This window comes from Nicotiana sylvestris, chromosome 7, assembly GCF_000393655.2.
Source record: "Nicotiana sylvestris chromosome 7, ASM39365v2, whole genome shotgun sequence".
NCBI lineage: Eukaryota > Viridiplantae > Streptophyta > Magnoliopsida > Solanales > Solanaceae > Nicotiana > Nicotiana sylvestris.
In genome coordinates, this window is record NC_091063.1 from 107,486,235 (window position 1) to 107,499,470 (window position 13,236).

Here is a 13,236-nt window from a genome sequence, read left to right on the forward strand (position 1 = left end):
ATTTACAAAAAAGTCGTCCATATTCTCTAGCTCTAAGGGACTTTAAGGACAATTTTGTCTTTAACCATACAAATGCATGCATTAATAGCCTTGGTATTACTAATGCCATGATTTTCTTTGCTGTACTTATACATAGGATAATACCAAGTATGATGTATAACTAATGTATTAGTTATACACAAGTTGAAAAAATGTATCAAACAAGGTATTAGTAATGCATAGAGTTAATGCTTACACTATTTTTTCTAATACCTCCTACCAAACGACCTATTGTTAAGCACAATGTTTCATACTTCACATACAACAAGAGACCTTCACCACTTTAATACCAAATTGTGGGACCAGAAGTAAAACCCGTAACGAAGTCACTAATTAGACTTGGAGGCCTTGAATATGTGTTCCTTGAAGTATTTGAGTTCTGCTATGCTCTCCTTAATGTCATCCATGGCTCTATGCTTGCTTTCCTTTTTAGGAGCCCTTTTGCTATCTAATGAAAAAGCAGGAAAATAAAACATGCAACACTCAAAGCAATTAGATATCCGCCTATTGTATCAGAATACACTATGCTAGCAGCCTGGCACTGAATGTTGTAATAAAAAATAGAATACCTAGCCGTCCGCCCCCTTAACCACCCCCACCCGTTGAGGGATACTTTAAAGTAGACATGATAAACCTCAAAATGTTGTACTGGTTTTACCTCTTGGAAACCAACGAACACACAATGCCTTGACACTGCTGACATCAACTAGTACATGTGAAAAAAGACTAGCCAGATTCGGCATGTATTTCTGCACAGATATAAATAGAATGAAAACAATTTAGCAACAAGCCTTAATTTAAAAGGCCAATCGAGGGAAACTGTCTAGAAACACTGAAGAATGCTCGACTAAGTAGCCAAGAAGCAAGAAATATATAGTAATCACATGTCCATTTACTTGTAGATGAGATACCTCAAAATGATACGTGTATAGATTTATACTAACATAACCATACCTTCAAAAATTGAAAATCCACGTAGACTGAATTTCCTGCTAGTAATGGTGTATATGTGCCAATGTTTCTCTTGACAAATTCAATAGCCTACATAATGCAAGCAAAACATAAGAATAATATGGACCACATAGCAATTGCCATGCATCTCAAATTCTCAATTATGATCTGTCTCCAAGATTCATCGGAAAATCTTAGACTGAAATAGCAAACAATCAACACGAGGAGGCAATAAAATTTACAACAGAAAGAAGAAAAAAAGGCAGAGGGAACGAAAGATATTGATGTGGTTACAACTCTTCAACTTGAAGCTATATTTTTTGCCTTTGTGGCATGGGAAAAATTGAAAACGGTATTCACTTCAAGGACCAATTTCAATGTGAGGACATAGCCACTCTAAAAGTAATTGCTAATTATCAACATCTAGGAGGCAAGGATTTATCCAAAAACGAGCACATGAAAAAACAATGGTTTAAAAAATTTGAGTTTCAGTATCACATGAAGTTATTGTCCAGAATATTACCCCTAAGAGAAAAATACATAGACCAAAACATACACGAGCTGACAACAGGTGCCTGTTGCGTTCGCGTTCTGGAAGCGCCTCTCTTTAAGAGCATTCACAAGCCCCTCAATATCTTGATGCGCATAAACGAGTATACTCTTTAGGATTTGGTCTATGTTTTCAAACCGTATCCTCAAGAGTCCCTTATGAGGTGAGAGAGACCTGTCGTACACCAAAAGAGGGGAGGGAAGGGGGGTTGTTTAACTGGCACTATAGTGGGATACTCAGAAATGGGTCCATTCCTCTACTTAGCGCTTTTTTCAGCTTTCGGTACAATATTATACGTAACCAGTTCAAGGGGAAAAAAGAACAAGTAGAACCAGATGTGTGAAATTACACTGTAAATATTTTTGTCATTTATCTTACCAATTCTGGAATGTCACTGTTGTACATTTAAGACAAAAGGCTAGATCTACCTGTTTCTCAGCTTCTTCTTCAGTGACTGTACTCTTAAGCACCCTCTCGGTCAAACCTAAACGAAAGTAAGATTACCTTGAACTAAAAGGTGTTTTGATATTACTGAAAAAGTAACTTTATTCCAAAAATAGCTGCCTAAAATACAGAATGATGCTGATAGAGGTAAAGCGGCTCACCACTAGCTGCATGATGCTCTTGACACCATTCACCCATTTTGTCTAGACACTCCTTAGGTTGATTTATAACCAAATCCGGACCCTGTTTTTGGAAACATAAAATACTCTCTGCTTTAGAACCAGGAGGATATATGAGGTGATTCGCAGATGCACAAGAAATGCTGTCATATGGCAAAATTGTACCAGCTGAAAAGGTCCACAAGTTTTCCATATTATGCAGCAGTAGGATCAGTGTCCTCCAAAGAGCACCGAAGAACTGGGAATTCTTCAGATTCAATTTAGATTATAAGATAAGTACTGTGTATATCAATTTAAGTTACTCGCACAAAACAGCTTTGTGTTATGTATCATTTGACCATTACTTCCCTTTTTCCTGATTAACCACAAGCTCAAAGAAAACCACTGTTTTGGAAAGGGGGAATATGCAAACTTAAAAAGACGATGATGTTAATAACATAACAAAATCAGAGTTGCAGTGTATGAATACCTCAATTGATTTCGTCAAACTTCCATCTGTAACTACACAAGCAATCTCCAATATCCTATCAACTTCAATATTCAAACCTACATCGGAAGCAAAACAAAGTCATGGTATGCTTTTCATCTTCGAGATTATGACTTAGGAGATGTGCAATGCTACTGTCCTTGGTGTATTTGAGACATGCAAAAGTTTTCTAGAGCAGTAAATGTGCCCAGGCGGACCTACGTTGGGGGGGTCACTGCACCCCGATACACAAACACTGGATGGGTGCACTGGTCAGCTTGCTCAGTTCCGCTCGTATTTGATGACTTGGGTTTGATTCCCAACTTTAAATTTTTTCAGTCCAGATTCTTTTTTTTTCTAAACCCCCCCCCCCCCTCTCCTCTCTTCTTTTGATGAAATTTCTCCCTTAAAAAGCACCAAACCCACTTCTCTCTCCACGATGGAACAAAGATACCCTTGCCCCAATTCTAAACTCAGCGTCTCTCTCCCGAACTCACACCACCAGTCTGCCGCCGAAAGCTCTTGCCGGAACTAAGTTTCGCCCAACGAGACCCAACCTCTCTGTTAACAGTAAAGCCCTCACCTCCACAGGATTTGAAGGTAGCGGGAGCACCACTGTCTTTAACATACACATGCCAATTGTTAGGTACAAAGTTTCAAGTGCAACTCTCTGGAAACTTAATGATAACTTATGAACCAAGTATAAACTTCAAAATTTTCGAATATTATTAATTTAGTACAAATATAAGAAAGTAAATTATCTATTCATACTTGATTTTGACGCGCTTTCATATTCAAAAAACGGTCAATAATAGTATCATTGCTTACATTTATAAATATGTCCTTTTCAATGTAACAAACTGAACAATCATTTAAAAATGGTTCACTAGTACTACTACACAATTCATTTTTGATGTACTTCAGGGATGAAAATGCTCTTCTACCGCGATAGATAAAATCATAATAAACTTCACAAGTAAATAAACAAGTGAACTATTCTCCATAAGGTTTGTTTTAACAAATGCTTTTGCCAAATCACCAACTCCTTTCAGATCATAGAACATAGGGTCAACACGTCTCACGTGCATTATAAAAGTATCAAGTTAGTAATCGAGAAGCTTCAATTCACCAAACTCAGTTGGATAGGCCAATTTTATTATTCTCTCCTCGTCAAATTTAGCAAATGAATTAGCCGGATTCAAACTTGTCATAACGGGAAGCAAGTTACTGCTCACAACATCAAAACAATTGTGAAGCTTGAAGTTGCAAATTAGTTGCAACACAAAAGAGCTCAATAGGTAAGTGATTTGAATATGTTACACTAAAGGTCTACACTTCGACTTATTGAATTCATCTATCTTGGACACTAAAATGTCATGTTTATCACAAAATGAAGAGACTTCATCCATCAAAACTCTCACCCTTCTCTCATCAATTGTAACCTTTCCTTAATAAGGTCAAAATACCATGCCATTTGACAATATCTTGCTCTTTCCTCTGTAAAGATACACTCAGTTCATTCGACATCACCAACACTTTCAACATCAAAAAATGAGAAAATAAATTCACTAAATATCCTGCTCGAAATCTATCATTTGGATTAGAACCCTCACATTCACCTCAAGCACATGAATGATAGATGAAAATAAAACAATAAACTTATCCAATGTTCTAAAATATGATCCCCAAGTAGATCTTTATGCTCAAAAGATGCTCCAACCACATTTAACATGTTAGCAAATATAGCAAAGAAATTATCCACATGCAAATGTATTTTAACAACAATTACAAAAGTTAATTGTAATTGATGAGCAAAACAGTAAATTCAATATAATGATAGAGTGTCGTGCAAAATCAAAGCTTTAAGACCATGCATCTCTCCCCACATGTTACTAGCTCCATCATACTCATGTCCACAGATTTTAGATGGACTTAATAGTTAATAAGTGATTCAAAAGCAAAGAATAAATTATTTCCTTCAGTGACCATGATGATATATCACTGACATAAACAAAACCAATAACTCGCGCATTAACTTCGTCTTTATTGTCAACTATAGCAAAATAAAGATAATTTGTTCATGGTGCGAAATGTCCTTAGACTTATCAACTAATATCACAAATAATATCCATATTAACAACTAATATCTCAAATAATATCCATCGAAGCCATCAATTATAACTTTCATTGTTTCTTGTGCACAAGCACTCACAATTTCCTTTTGAATTTTTGGCGACATCATCATATTATTTTTTTAGGATTTTTTATGTAACGGTATCCACATTTGAAAGCCTTCTTTTGAGTTGTCCCAAATTCCTAGAAAAAAGCCTTTATTTTTCGAAGATGCACTTTCATCATGACCTTGAAAAATAATCCAAATTCCAAGAGGAACTTTGCCATATTAATTGAGACATTTATACGAATTTGGCCATCACTTCTTTTGTTCTTAGCTTGCTTGTCAAAAGCAATTTGAATTGATTGACATTGATTTTGACAAATATAGCATTTTGTTGAAACACCTATTGTGGAAATTTTACTTCACCATCATGTAGACCAAACCTTTATTCCAAACCTTAAAACCGGTGTTTTTGAAAGAATTACTCGCGCTTCCATAAACACGGTCATTTTTTAATAAATGGCAACATAAACAAAATGTAGTATCTTTATTTACTCCAACCATCTAAAAAGTGAATCATTAAATAAATTCGGATTAAACTGACGCATTTTCTTCCTAAATGCAGTTTTAGGGAGGCCCTTTCTGGATGTAGTATCTTATCACTACATCCCGTACTTTAAGGCTATATTTATCCATGAATATTTTTTCTCCAGGTCGGCTTTAAGTAGCTCCAAATCAAGCTCATCTGCAAGAGGGGAAGATTTCTAATTATAGAACTATTCAGAAGAATAAAATTTCTTCAAAAATACATCCATCTCAACTCCCAAGAACCAATGACAACTTCCTACACAACAACGATTCTATTAGATTTAAGATTCTATCAAGAACACAAGCAAATATAGCATTACCAATAGGGGAGTCAAATTCCTCTTATCAATAGCACAATAAAAATAATACGTAATTGGGGAATCGCCCATCATATCAAGAACATACGAACACATTTCTAAAAGGGAATCACACCCCTCCACTAAATAGGAGAATAAATATAACATGTTATAGCGGAATCATACCCTTTATAATTATAGCAAAAGAAAAATATAGCACACCCTCCTATTACGTGTTATTTTTGTTGTGTTATAATTAGGAGGGATGTGATTCCCTTATAACATCTTGTTTTTATTGTGCTATTTATAGGAGGGATGTGATTCCCCCTATTAGAATTTTTATGTTTACTTTTATTCTTGATATATGAAGGGTGTGAGTCCCCTTACGAGTTATTTTTATTGTGCTATTGATAAGACGAACGTGATTCCCTTATTGGAAATGTTGTGCTTGTTTGTGTTCTTGATAGAATCTTAAAATTAATGGAATTTTTGTTTTGTAGGATGTTATCATTGATTCTTGTGAATTAAGATGAATGCAATTTTGAGGAAATTAGATTCTTCTACCAATAAAAAAAGAAATGTAATTCTTATCAACTAAGTTGCAGTTGTAGAGACAATTCTTCCCCTCTTTGTAGATGAGTTCGATTTATAGTCACTTAAAGTCGTCCTCGGAGAAAGAATATATATTGATAAAATATAGCCATAAAATACGAGATGAAGTGAGAAAACATTATATTCACAAAGAATCTTATTAGTTGGTTGAATATAAATCTACTAAAACTACATTCACGAAGGAAAAAAATGCATCAGTTTAATCTGAGTTTGTTTAACGGTTCCTTTTCTAGATGGTTGGAGTATAGGTCACGAAAGATGCTGCATTCTATTTATTCAAAAAGGACTATGTTCATAAAGTTTAGGTGATTTTTCATGAAAACCGACTTTAAGGCTTGAAAGAAAAGGCTTGAAAAAGTTTTCTTTCACATGTTGGTAAAGTAAGTAGCATCCACAATAGGTGTTCTAATAAAATGCTAAATTTCCAAATTAATCTCAAGCAATTTGGGGGGGGGGGGGAAGATGCGAGGACCGAATTCATTTAAATGCCTCAGTTAATGTGGCCTAGCTCTTTGGATGGCTTGGAAAAAAGGCTTCTCGATGTGGATAGTGTTATAATAAAAAAAGTTCCAAAAAATGATATGATGACTTTGCAAAAAATTAGGAAATTGTGAGAGCTTGTGCACAAGAAAAGGTGAAAGCTATAATTGATGCCTTGGGAGGAGATTATTTTGGTATATTAATTGATAAGTCTAATGACATCTCTCAGCATGAGCAAATGGCACTTGTTTTGCAATATATTGAAAAAAATACGAAGTGAATCAACAAGTTATTAGTGTTGTTCGTGTCAGTGATATATCGGCACGGTTATTGAAGGAAATAATTTATTCTTTGCTTTTGAATCACTCATTAAGTCCATTTAAAATATGAGTATAAGATTATGATGGAGCTAGTAACATGCAGGGATATGAATGGTCTGATTTTGCACGATACTCCATCATCATATTGTATTCACTGTTTTGCTCATCAATTACAATTAACGTTTGTAATTGTTGCCAAAAAACGTTTGCATGTGGATAATTTCTTTGCTATAGTTCCTAACATGTTAAATGTGGTTGGAGCATCTTTTGAGCGTAAAGATCTACTTCGAGAACACCAAGGAGAAATGTTGGATAATCGTATGGTGAAGTTCGAAGTGGGAATGGATTACTTCAAGATTGATGGCTTCAAAGGCAAGATGATACTCGATGGGGATCACATTTTAGAACATCGGAGAACTTCATTGTTTTATTTCATCTATTGTTCGTGTGCTTGAGGTGATTGAATGTAAGGGTTTTATCCTAAATGATAGCATGCAAGCAGAACATCTTTTGATTAAGATCAATGAACTTGAACTCATTTTCTTGCTTCATTTGATGTTGAAAGTGTTTGTGATGTTGAAAGAACTGAGCACATCTTTACGGTTTTCCAAGCCATGGTATTTCTTAACTGTAGTAAGAAAATGTCGCAATTGATGAGAGACACCAAATAGGAATCTTCAATGGATGAAGGCTCCTTATTTTATGATAAACATGATGGTTTGGTGCCTAAGATGGACGCAATCTATATTCCTAAAAAGTTTACGCATAAACCTTCTAGTGTTATTTATTGACATCACTTACGTGTTGAGCTTTTTCGTGTAATAATTGGGTTGCAACTTCAGGAGCTTAATAATCGTTTTGATGTACGAGTAGTAACTTGTTCTTTTTATTATGACGGTGTTCACGTACCTCGACTATTCCACACTCCACAGGGTACCTACAACCTCTCATCGGCACAAGTAATAAGAGTAAGTAATAAGCAACTCTGCTCACCAAGGCTGAGGCGGATGGCATCGGTTTGCAACTTTAGAAGCTTAACAATTTTGTAAGTAGTAACTTGCTGAATCCGGCTAATTCATTTACTAATTTTGATAAGGAAAGAATAATGATATTGACAAGTATTATCCAAATAAGCTGGGTGAATTAAAGTTTGGAGATCTCAGTTGCCAACTTGATACTTTCATAATGCACATGCCACGTGGTGACCCTATGTTAAAGACAATGGTGCCCACCTGATGACTCAACAGCGAGTCAAAATAGGGGGGAAGACATCAAAAATTTCTTGAAATTGAAATATAGATAGTTGAGCTATTAAATTTTGGGGTGAAGGAGAGCAGAAGTATCAATCCAGCAGAACTTCCGCTTTCTATCCTTCTCGACTAATCATGAACAGACAAAGATGATAAGCTACCTGTGGTACTTATCTATTAAGCACAACAGTATATATAGAAGTAAAAGTTTCAAAATTATTTATCTGCTCTGTATACATAGCCATATTTTGGCTCATGGCTAACTTAGTCACTCATAAGAAAAGATGACCATAGATGGTTGATGGATGAACTTATCCAAGACATCTTGGCTTAATAGTAGGAATAGGACTAGAAAGGAAAAGTCAACATGCAACCAAAAGAAACGGAAGGTATACGTGGAAATGAATATGTTAGCACAATCTAGTTATTCCACTTCCTAAATTTCTTTTGGAGGTCACTTGTAGTAGAATATGAGGATTTAGGTAAGGGGGTCGGAAGCAACCTAGAGACGTTTCCAACCTAGGGACGTTTCCAGATAACAACCAAAGTAAACTACTACTGGACACCAAAGTACAGAATGAGGGACAGGAGGCTATAGCTGGACGACAAACCTGGACGATAGGATGGAAGATGAATCTCTGACTGTCAGCACAAGGAACCAAATAGTTGTTTTTTGACACTCAGAATTTAAAGTAGCCTCTGGAAAACAAAACAGAAAGAAGCTTAGAGACTCTTCTTTAAATCAATAAATGGGAGGATGAGTTTGTTAATGACCGTATGTGGAGGAGGCCTCCATCGCATAAGTAACACAGCCCAGGGAAGGGAAGACCTTAAGAGGACTCTGGTAGCATCAGCCCATTGGGAAGAGTCAAACCAATATAATTGGACTGCCAATAAGCAATTCAAGGACACTCTAAAGTCTAAACCCTTAAAGGGATAGCCAGCACATATCATTCCACAGCAGTGTATACATAGTGATGGACTTTATGACAGATATAGTGAGAAAAACCACTAAGAATGATGTGGTTCAATGCATAAGGTTAAAGACCCAGGCACATTTCGAAAACATCATAACCTATTGATTACCGGTCATCTCAAGGTCAATCCATACAAGCGGCAATTTGTACTCTCCTGAAACTGACTTCTGATCCTCTTTTTCATGTTCAAGTACTTCCATCTCTCCTGGGCTGCCATATTTGTCCTTTCCTTTACCTGAGTAGTTCACAAATTGTCATTTCTTAGAAACAGAAGCTATAGCTAGGGTTTAAAAAAGACGGCTAAGGATTAAGGATGAGCTGCATTATTATTATTTTTAGCTGAGAAATCCCCGAGGGCCAATGACACACAGTTCGGAACTCAGTGGATAATGGGCCCTCTCCTCTCTGGTTCTCCACTTAAAGATTAGCTGCATATTTATTTATAGTTTAGATAAAATGATCTGTTTCTTTCTGACCTTTTCTGTTTACTCTACCAGTGCCCCCATTAGTAATATCAGTTCGGATTTCATCCTGGCTATCTGCAACATCCAAATTTAGCAATGAAAAGGCATTTGAGAATTGATTCATCTCTATCAAAGTCCTTGGTCATTAAGCTCCTGCGCAACTGACAGATGGATGATGTTAGTGATACATGAATAATTTCATTGACTAAGAATGAAAAGATAGAAAACAAAGAGATTAGTAACTTCTCCGGGATCGAGTACTACAACATAAGAGAGAGGTTCAGCTTTCAAGAATCACAGACCAATCTTGCCCAGTAGCAATCAGCACTGGAAGTTGCATCAGAGAGTGCACAAGATAGTAATGGTAAAATGTAAAACAATTTTCCTCATCATCATCATCTTCTCAAGAGTTGATTAAGGGGTAAATAAAGGTCAGGTCTCTTAGATAGAAACACTTAATGTTGCTTTTTCTTGAATGTTTGCGACCAGTTGAGGGTATCAAGTGGAATGAAATAGCTTCACATTAGAAGGAAAGGAAGAATAGTCAGCCCCTATGCCAATTGCAAATATATCAACACCAACAAGCTCTATCGCAGAACTAGTTGGGTTCAGTTATGCTACCTTCATTTCAGTTCATGTGAAACGTGTTCGACTATGCAGGAGTTTAAAGGGAAAAAAAGACTATAACTTATGTTCTTAAACATGTCAAAACACTTTTGTGGCTATAAAACCATGTCATAAAGGATGCCCCCAGAGCAGCCAACTGAAAGAACCGCGGTCACACGAGACAATCACTAGAAAAGAGGCGAGGGTCATTGGGCGGTCATCGAAAAGGAAGCAGAAGTGCAAGTATCGAAATGGTCACATCAAAGAAGAGTTTTGCCACTAAAAGGTCACTAAAAGAAAAAAGAAAAGAAGAAAACTTTAACTGGGCAGGCGACAAAAGGTCAGCGCTGATAGACGAAAGCTACTCAGGTTTCTACCAAGATCGGGACACTTTGATATCATGTGAAAAAGCAAACAAATGAGAGAACTTGCCTTGTCTTGAGTGAAAAATCAATGTACAAGAAGACCTCCTCAAGTACTTACAATATGATAAATAGTTATCTTCTACATCTAACAAGGCAGGTAATATCATACAATTAAATACAAATGATTCTAGAATACCCTGTACAATTTTCTCGAGTCACTCCATGAACTTAGACATATATAATTTTATCGATTTTACTGACTTTCAACACTCTCAATCATCATAGAATCAGCATTTAGCCTGAGAATGACATGCTAAAACCATCTCTAAAGATGTTCTCATCGCCCTCAGGGCCTAGCTCAAGTGGCAAAGGGTGGTGGATTTGTGTCTTAGGTCACAGGTTCAAGCTCCCACACCATGCAAAGCAAAGCATGGTATTTAAGTGGAGAAGGGTAGAGGGGCAGGCCCATTATCCACCGAGTTTCGAAGGCTACGGTTGGTCCAAAGGATCGGTCCCAGACGGATTTCTCGGTCATCAAAAAAAGATGTTCTCATCTGTCCTCTAATTGTACTACTCGAACCTTCTGTAATTTGATCATTTTTTATTTGTCTTATTATTATGGCTGCATACTCATCTTCTTATACGTATTTTTACGGCACTCATCTTGAGAATATGCAAGACTCTTACATAATATTGTTGGTCTGGCAAGGGGTTCTATAAAACTGGTCTTTCACTATAGTGTTTACCTTCTTATAGCATAACACTCCCAAGAAAATTCCTCCAGTTTGCTTTTATGCGTTAAATCTTCATCTCTCGTGTCATTTCCCTGGAAGACAAACTCTATACATTATAATTTCTTATATTTAGTCTGAACTCATTTCAACTTCATTCTTTTTGTAACAACTACTACTTACTATGCATATATCTAAATTCGCCAATTGCAAAAACTTACAATTAAACAATGAAAAAAAGGGCAGTCCGATGCACTAAGCTCCCGCTATGTGCGGGATTCGGGGAAGGGCCGAATCAAAAGGGTCTATTGTACGCAACCTTACCCTACATTTCTGCAAGACGTTGTTTCCACAGTTCGAACCCATGACCTCCTGGTCATAAACTTAGCAATTTTCCTTTAGACGAAGAAATCATTACATATGGATAAACAACCTCTCTCTTAACATAGAATACTCCTTATTACGTTGCTTTTTATAACTTCCCCTCCTTCTATGTACACAAAGGTGTTATTCTAGTTTGTTCGAATTTACGCACTCCCCTAGTCACATTTTTGGTTAGGGGTGAACCCACATAGTGTGGTGGGTGCTCGAGCACCCATTGACCCCGACTCAAACTATATGTATTTATTTAGAAAAATGTTAAAAGTGATAATAACGGGTCAGCTAGCACCCATAATCCAAAAAAGACTGATGGGTGCTTTGGTTTCGAAGATGGGATATAAAGGTCCTACATTAGAGAGTATCACGGTTCGATTCTCCCTCACAGTATTTGTTTAAAGTTTGAACATAGCTAATTATTTTCTAATGCTTAACTTGCTTACTTTGTTTCTCTTCGATGCTGATTCTCTTCCTATGTGTTACTGTTTAGTTTATTTTATTTTTTCTACTTCTTTCTCATTATCTAATTCATTGTGGCTAAAAAGGGGAAGAAAAAAAATATTTGCACTAGCTTCAAAACCTTTAGCCTTGTTTTCAGTTATCCAACCCAAATGCAAAATATTTCTCTTTTTCAGACTACTATTGTCTGTTGAGATAAAATTCCTTTTTCAGACTACTAATATGAGGTTTTCATTTGAGAAACAGAAAGAGAAGTAAAGTCCTCGATTGACACAGCAGAGGTAATACGGTCTTCCACTCGAGACTCTTGAGAATTGTTGTAAATACTTGATTTGAGTATGCAAATTTTTGTGAGGATTCATACAAATAAAGGAAGAATAAGGCGGAGCTCACCGGGTATAGCAGCAGAGCAAAGGCGGAGCTTCCTCGCCGGAAGAAGCTTGAATACTGGAGCACTATGACCGAAGGAAGACTCCAGATCTCCGTCGCACCAATTATTCTCGTTTCCTTTTGATTGCTTGCTGGGCTTCGGTATCATGCTTTTACGGGAATAAGACATATATTTACTTTTAAATCATTTTTAAAATGTCTTTATTCTTTACCCATTATTTTAATAAACTTTTATCTGTCCGGACAAAAATAACCTTTTGCTCATAAAGTTCAGGACCAAGTCCTTAATTTATGAGCTTTGTCAGAAGTTCAAGATTACATGTCCTTAACTTTTAAACTTGCAACTCGACTACCTGTCCTTAATTTATGTACTTGTAACTCTAAGTTAAGGACTACTTGTCCTTAATTTATGTGCTTGTAACTCTAAGTTAAGGACTACTTGTCCTTAATTTCTGTGTTTGTAACTCTAAGTTCAAGACCAAGTGTCATTAACTTGTGAGCTTGTTACTCTAAGTTCGGGACTAGTTGTCCTTAATTTATGAGCTTGTAAGTCTAAGTTAAGGATTACATGTCCT

General features: G+C 36.3%; 1 protein-coding gene across 3 annotated transcripts; it reads right to left on the bottom strand.

The window, feature by feature from the left end:
* Positions 1-52: 52 nt before the first annotated feature.
* LOC104217510 (oligoribonuclease-like) lies at positions 53-12,814 on the bottom strand. 3 transcript variants are annotated; one of them, XM_070150658.1, is made up of 10 exons: positions 12,665-12,805; positions 11,450-11,529; positions 9,745-9,893; positions 9,378-9,503; positions 2,633-2,709; positions 2,146-2,227; positions 1,969-2,024; positions 994-1,080; positions 698-788; positions 53-487 (listed from the first exon to the last, which is right to left on the bottom strand). In XM_070150658.1, exons 3-10 carry the CDS (start codon positions 9,854-9,856, stop codon positions 369-371), a joined length of 750 nt encoding a protein of 249 aa, XP_070006759.1. In that variant the 5' UTR covers positions 9,857-9,893; positions 11,450-11,529; positions 12,665-12,805; the 3' UTR covers positions 53-368. The 3 variants fall into 3 exon arrangements, with proteins under 3 accessions (XP_070006759.1, XP_009766088.1, XP_009766089.1); XM_009767786.2 differs by lacking the exon at positions 11,450-11,529 and having other exon boundaries at positions 12,665-12,814; XM_009767787.2 differs by lacking the exon at positions 11,450-11,529 and having other exon boundaries at positions 9,745-9,885.
* Between the last annotated feature and the right edge of the window lie 422 nt (positions 12,815-13,236).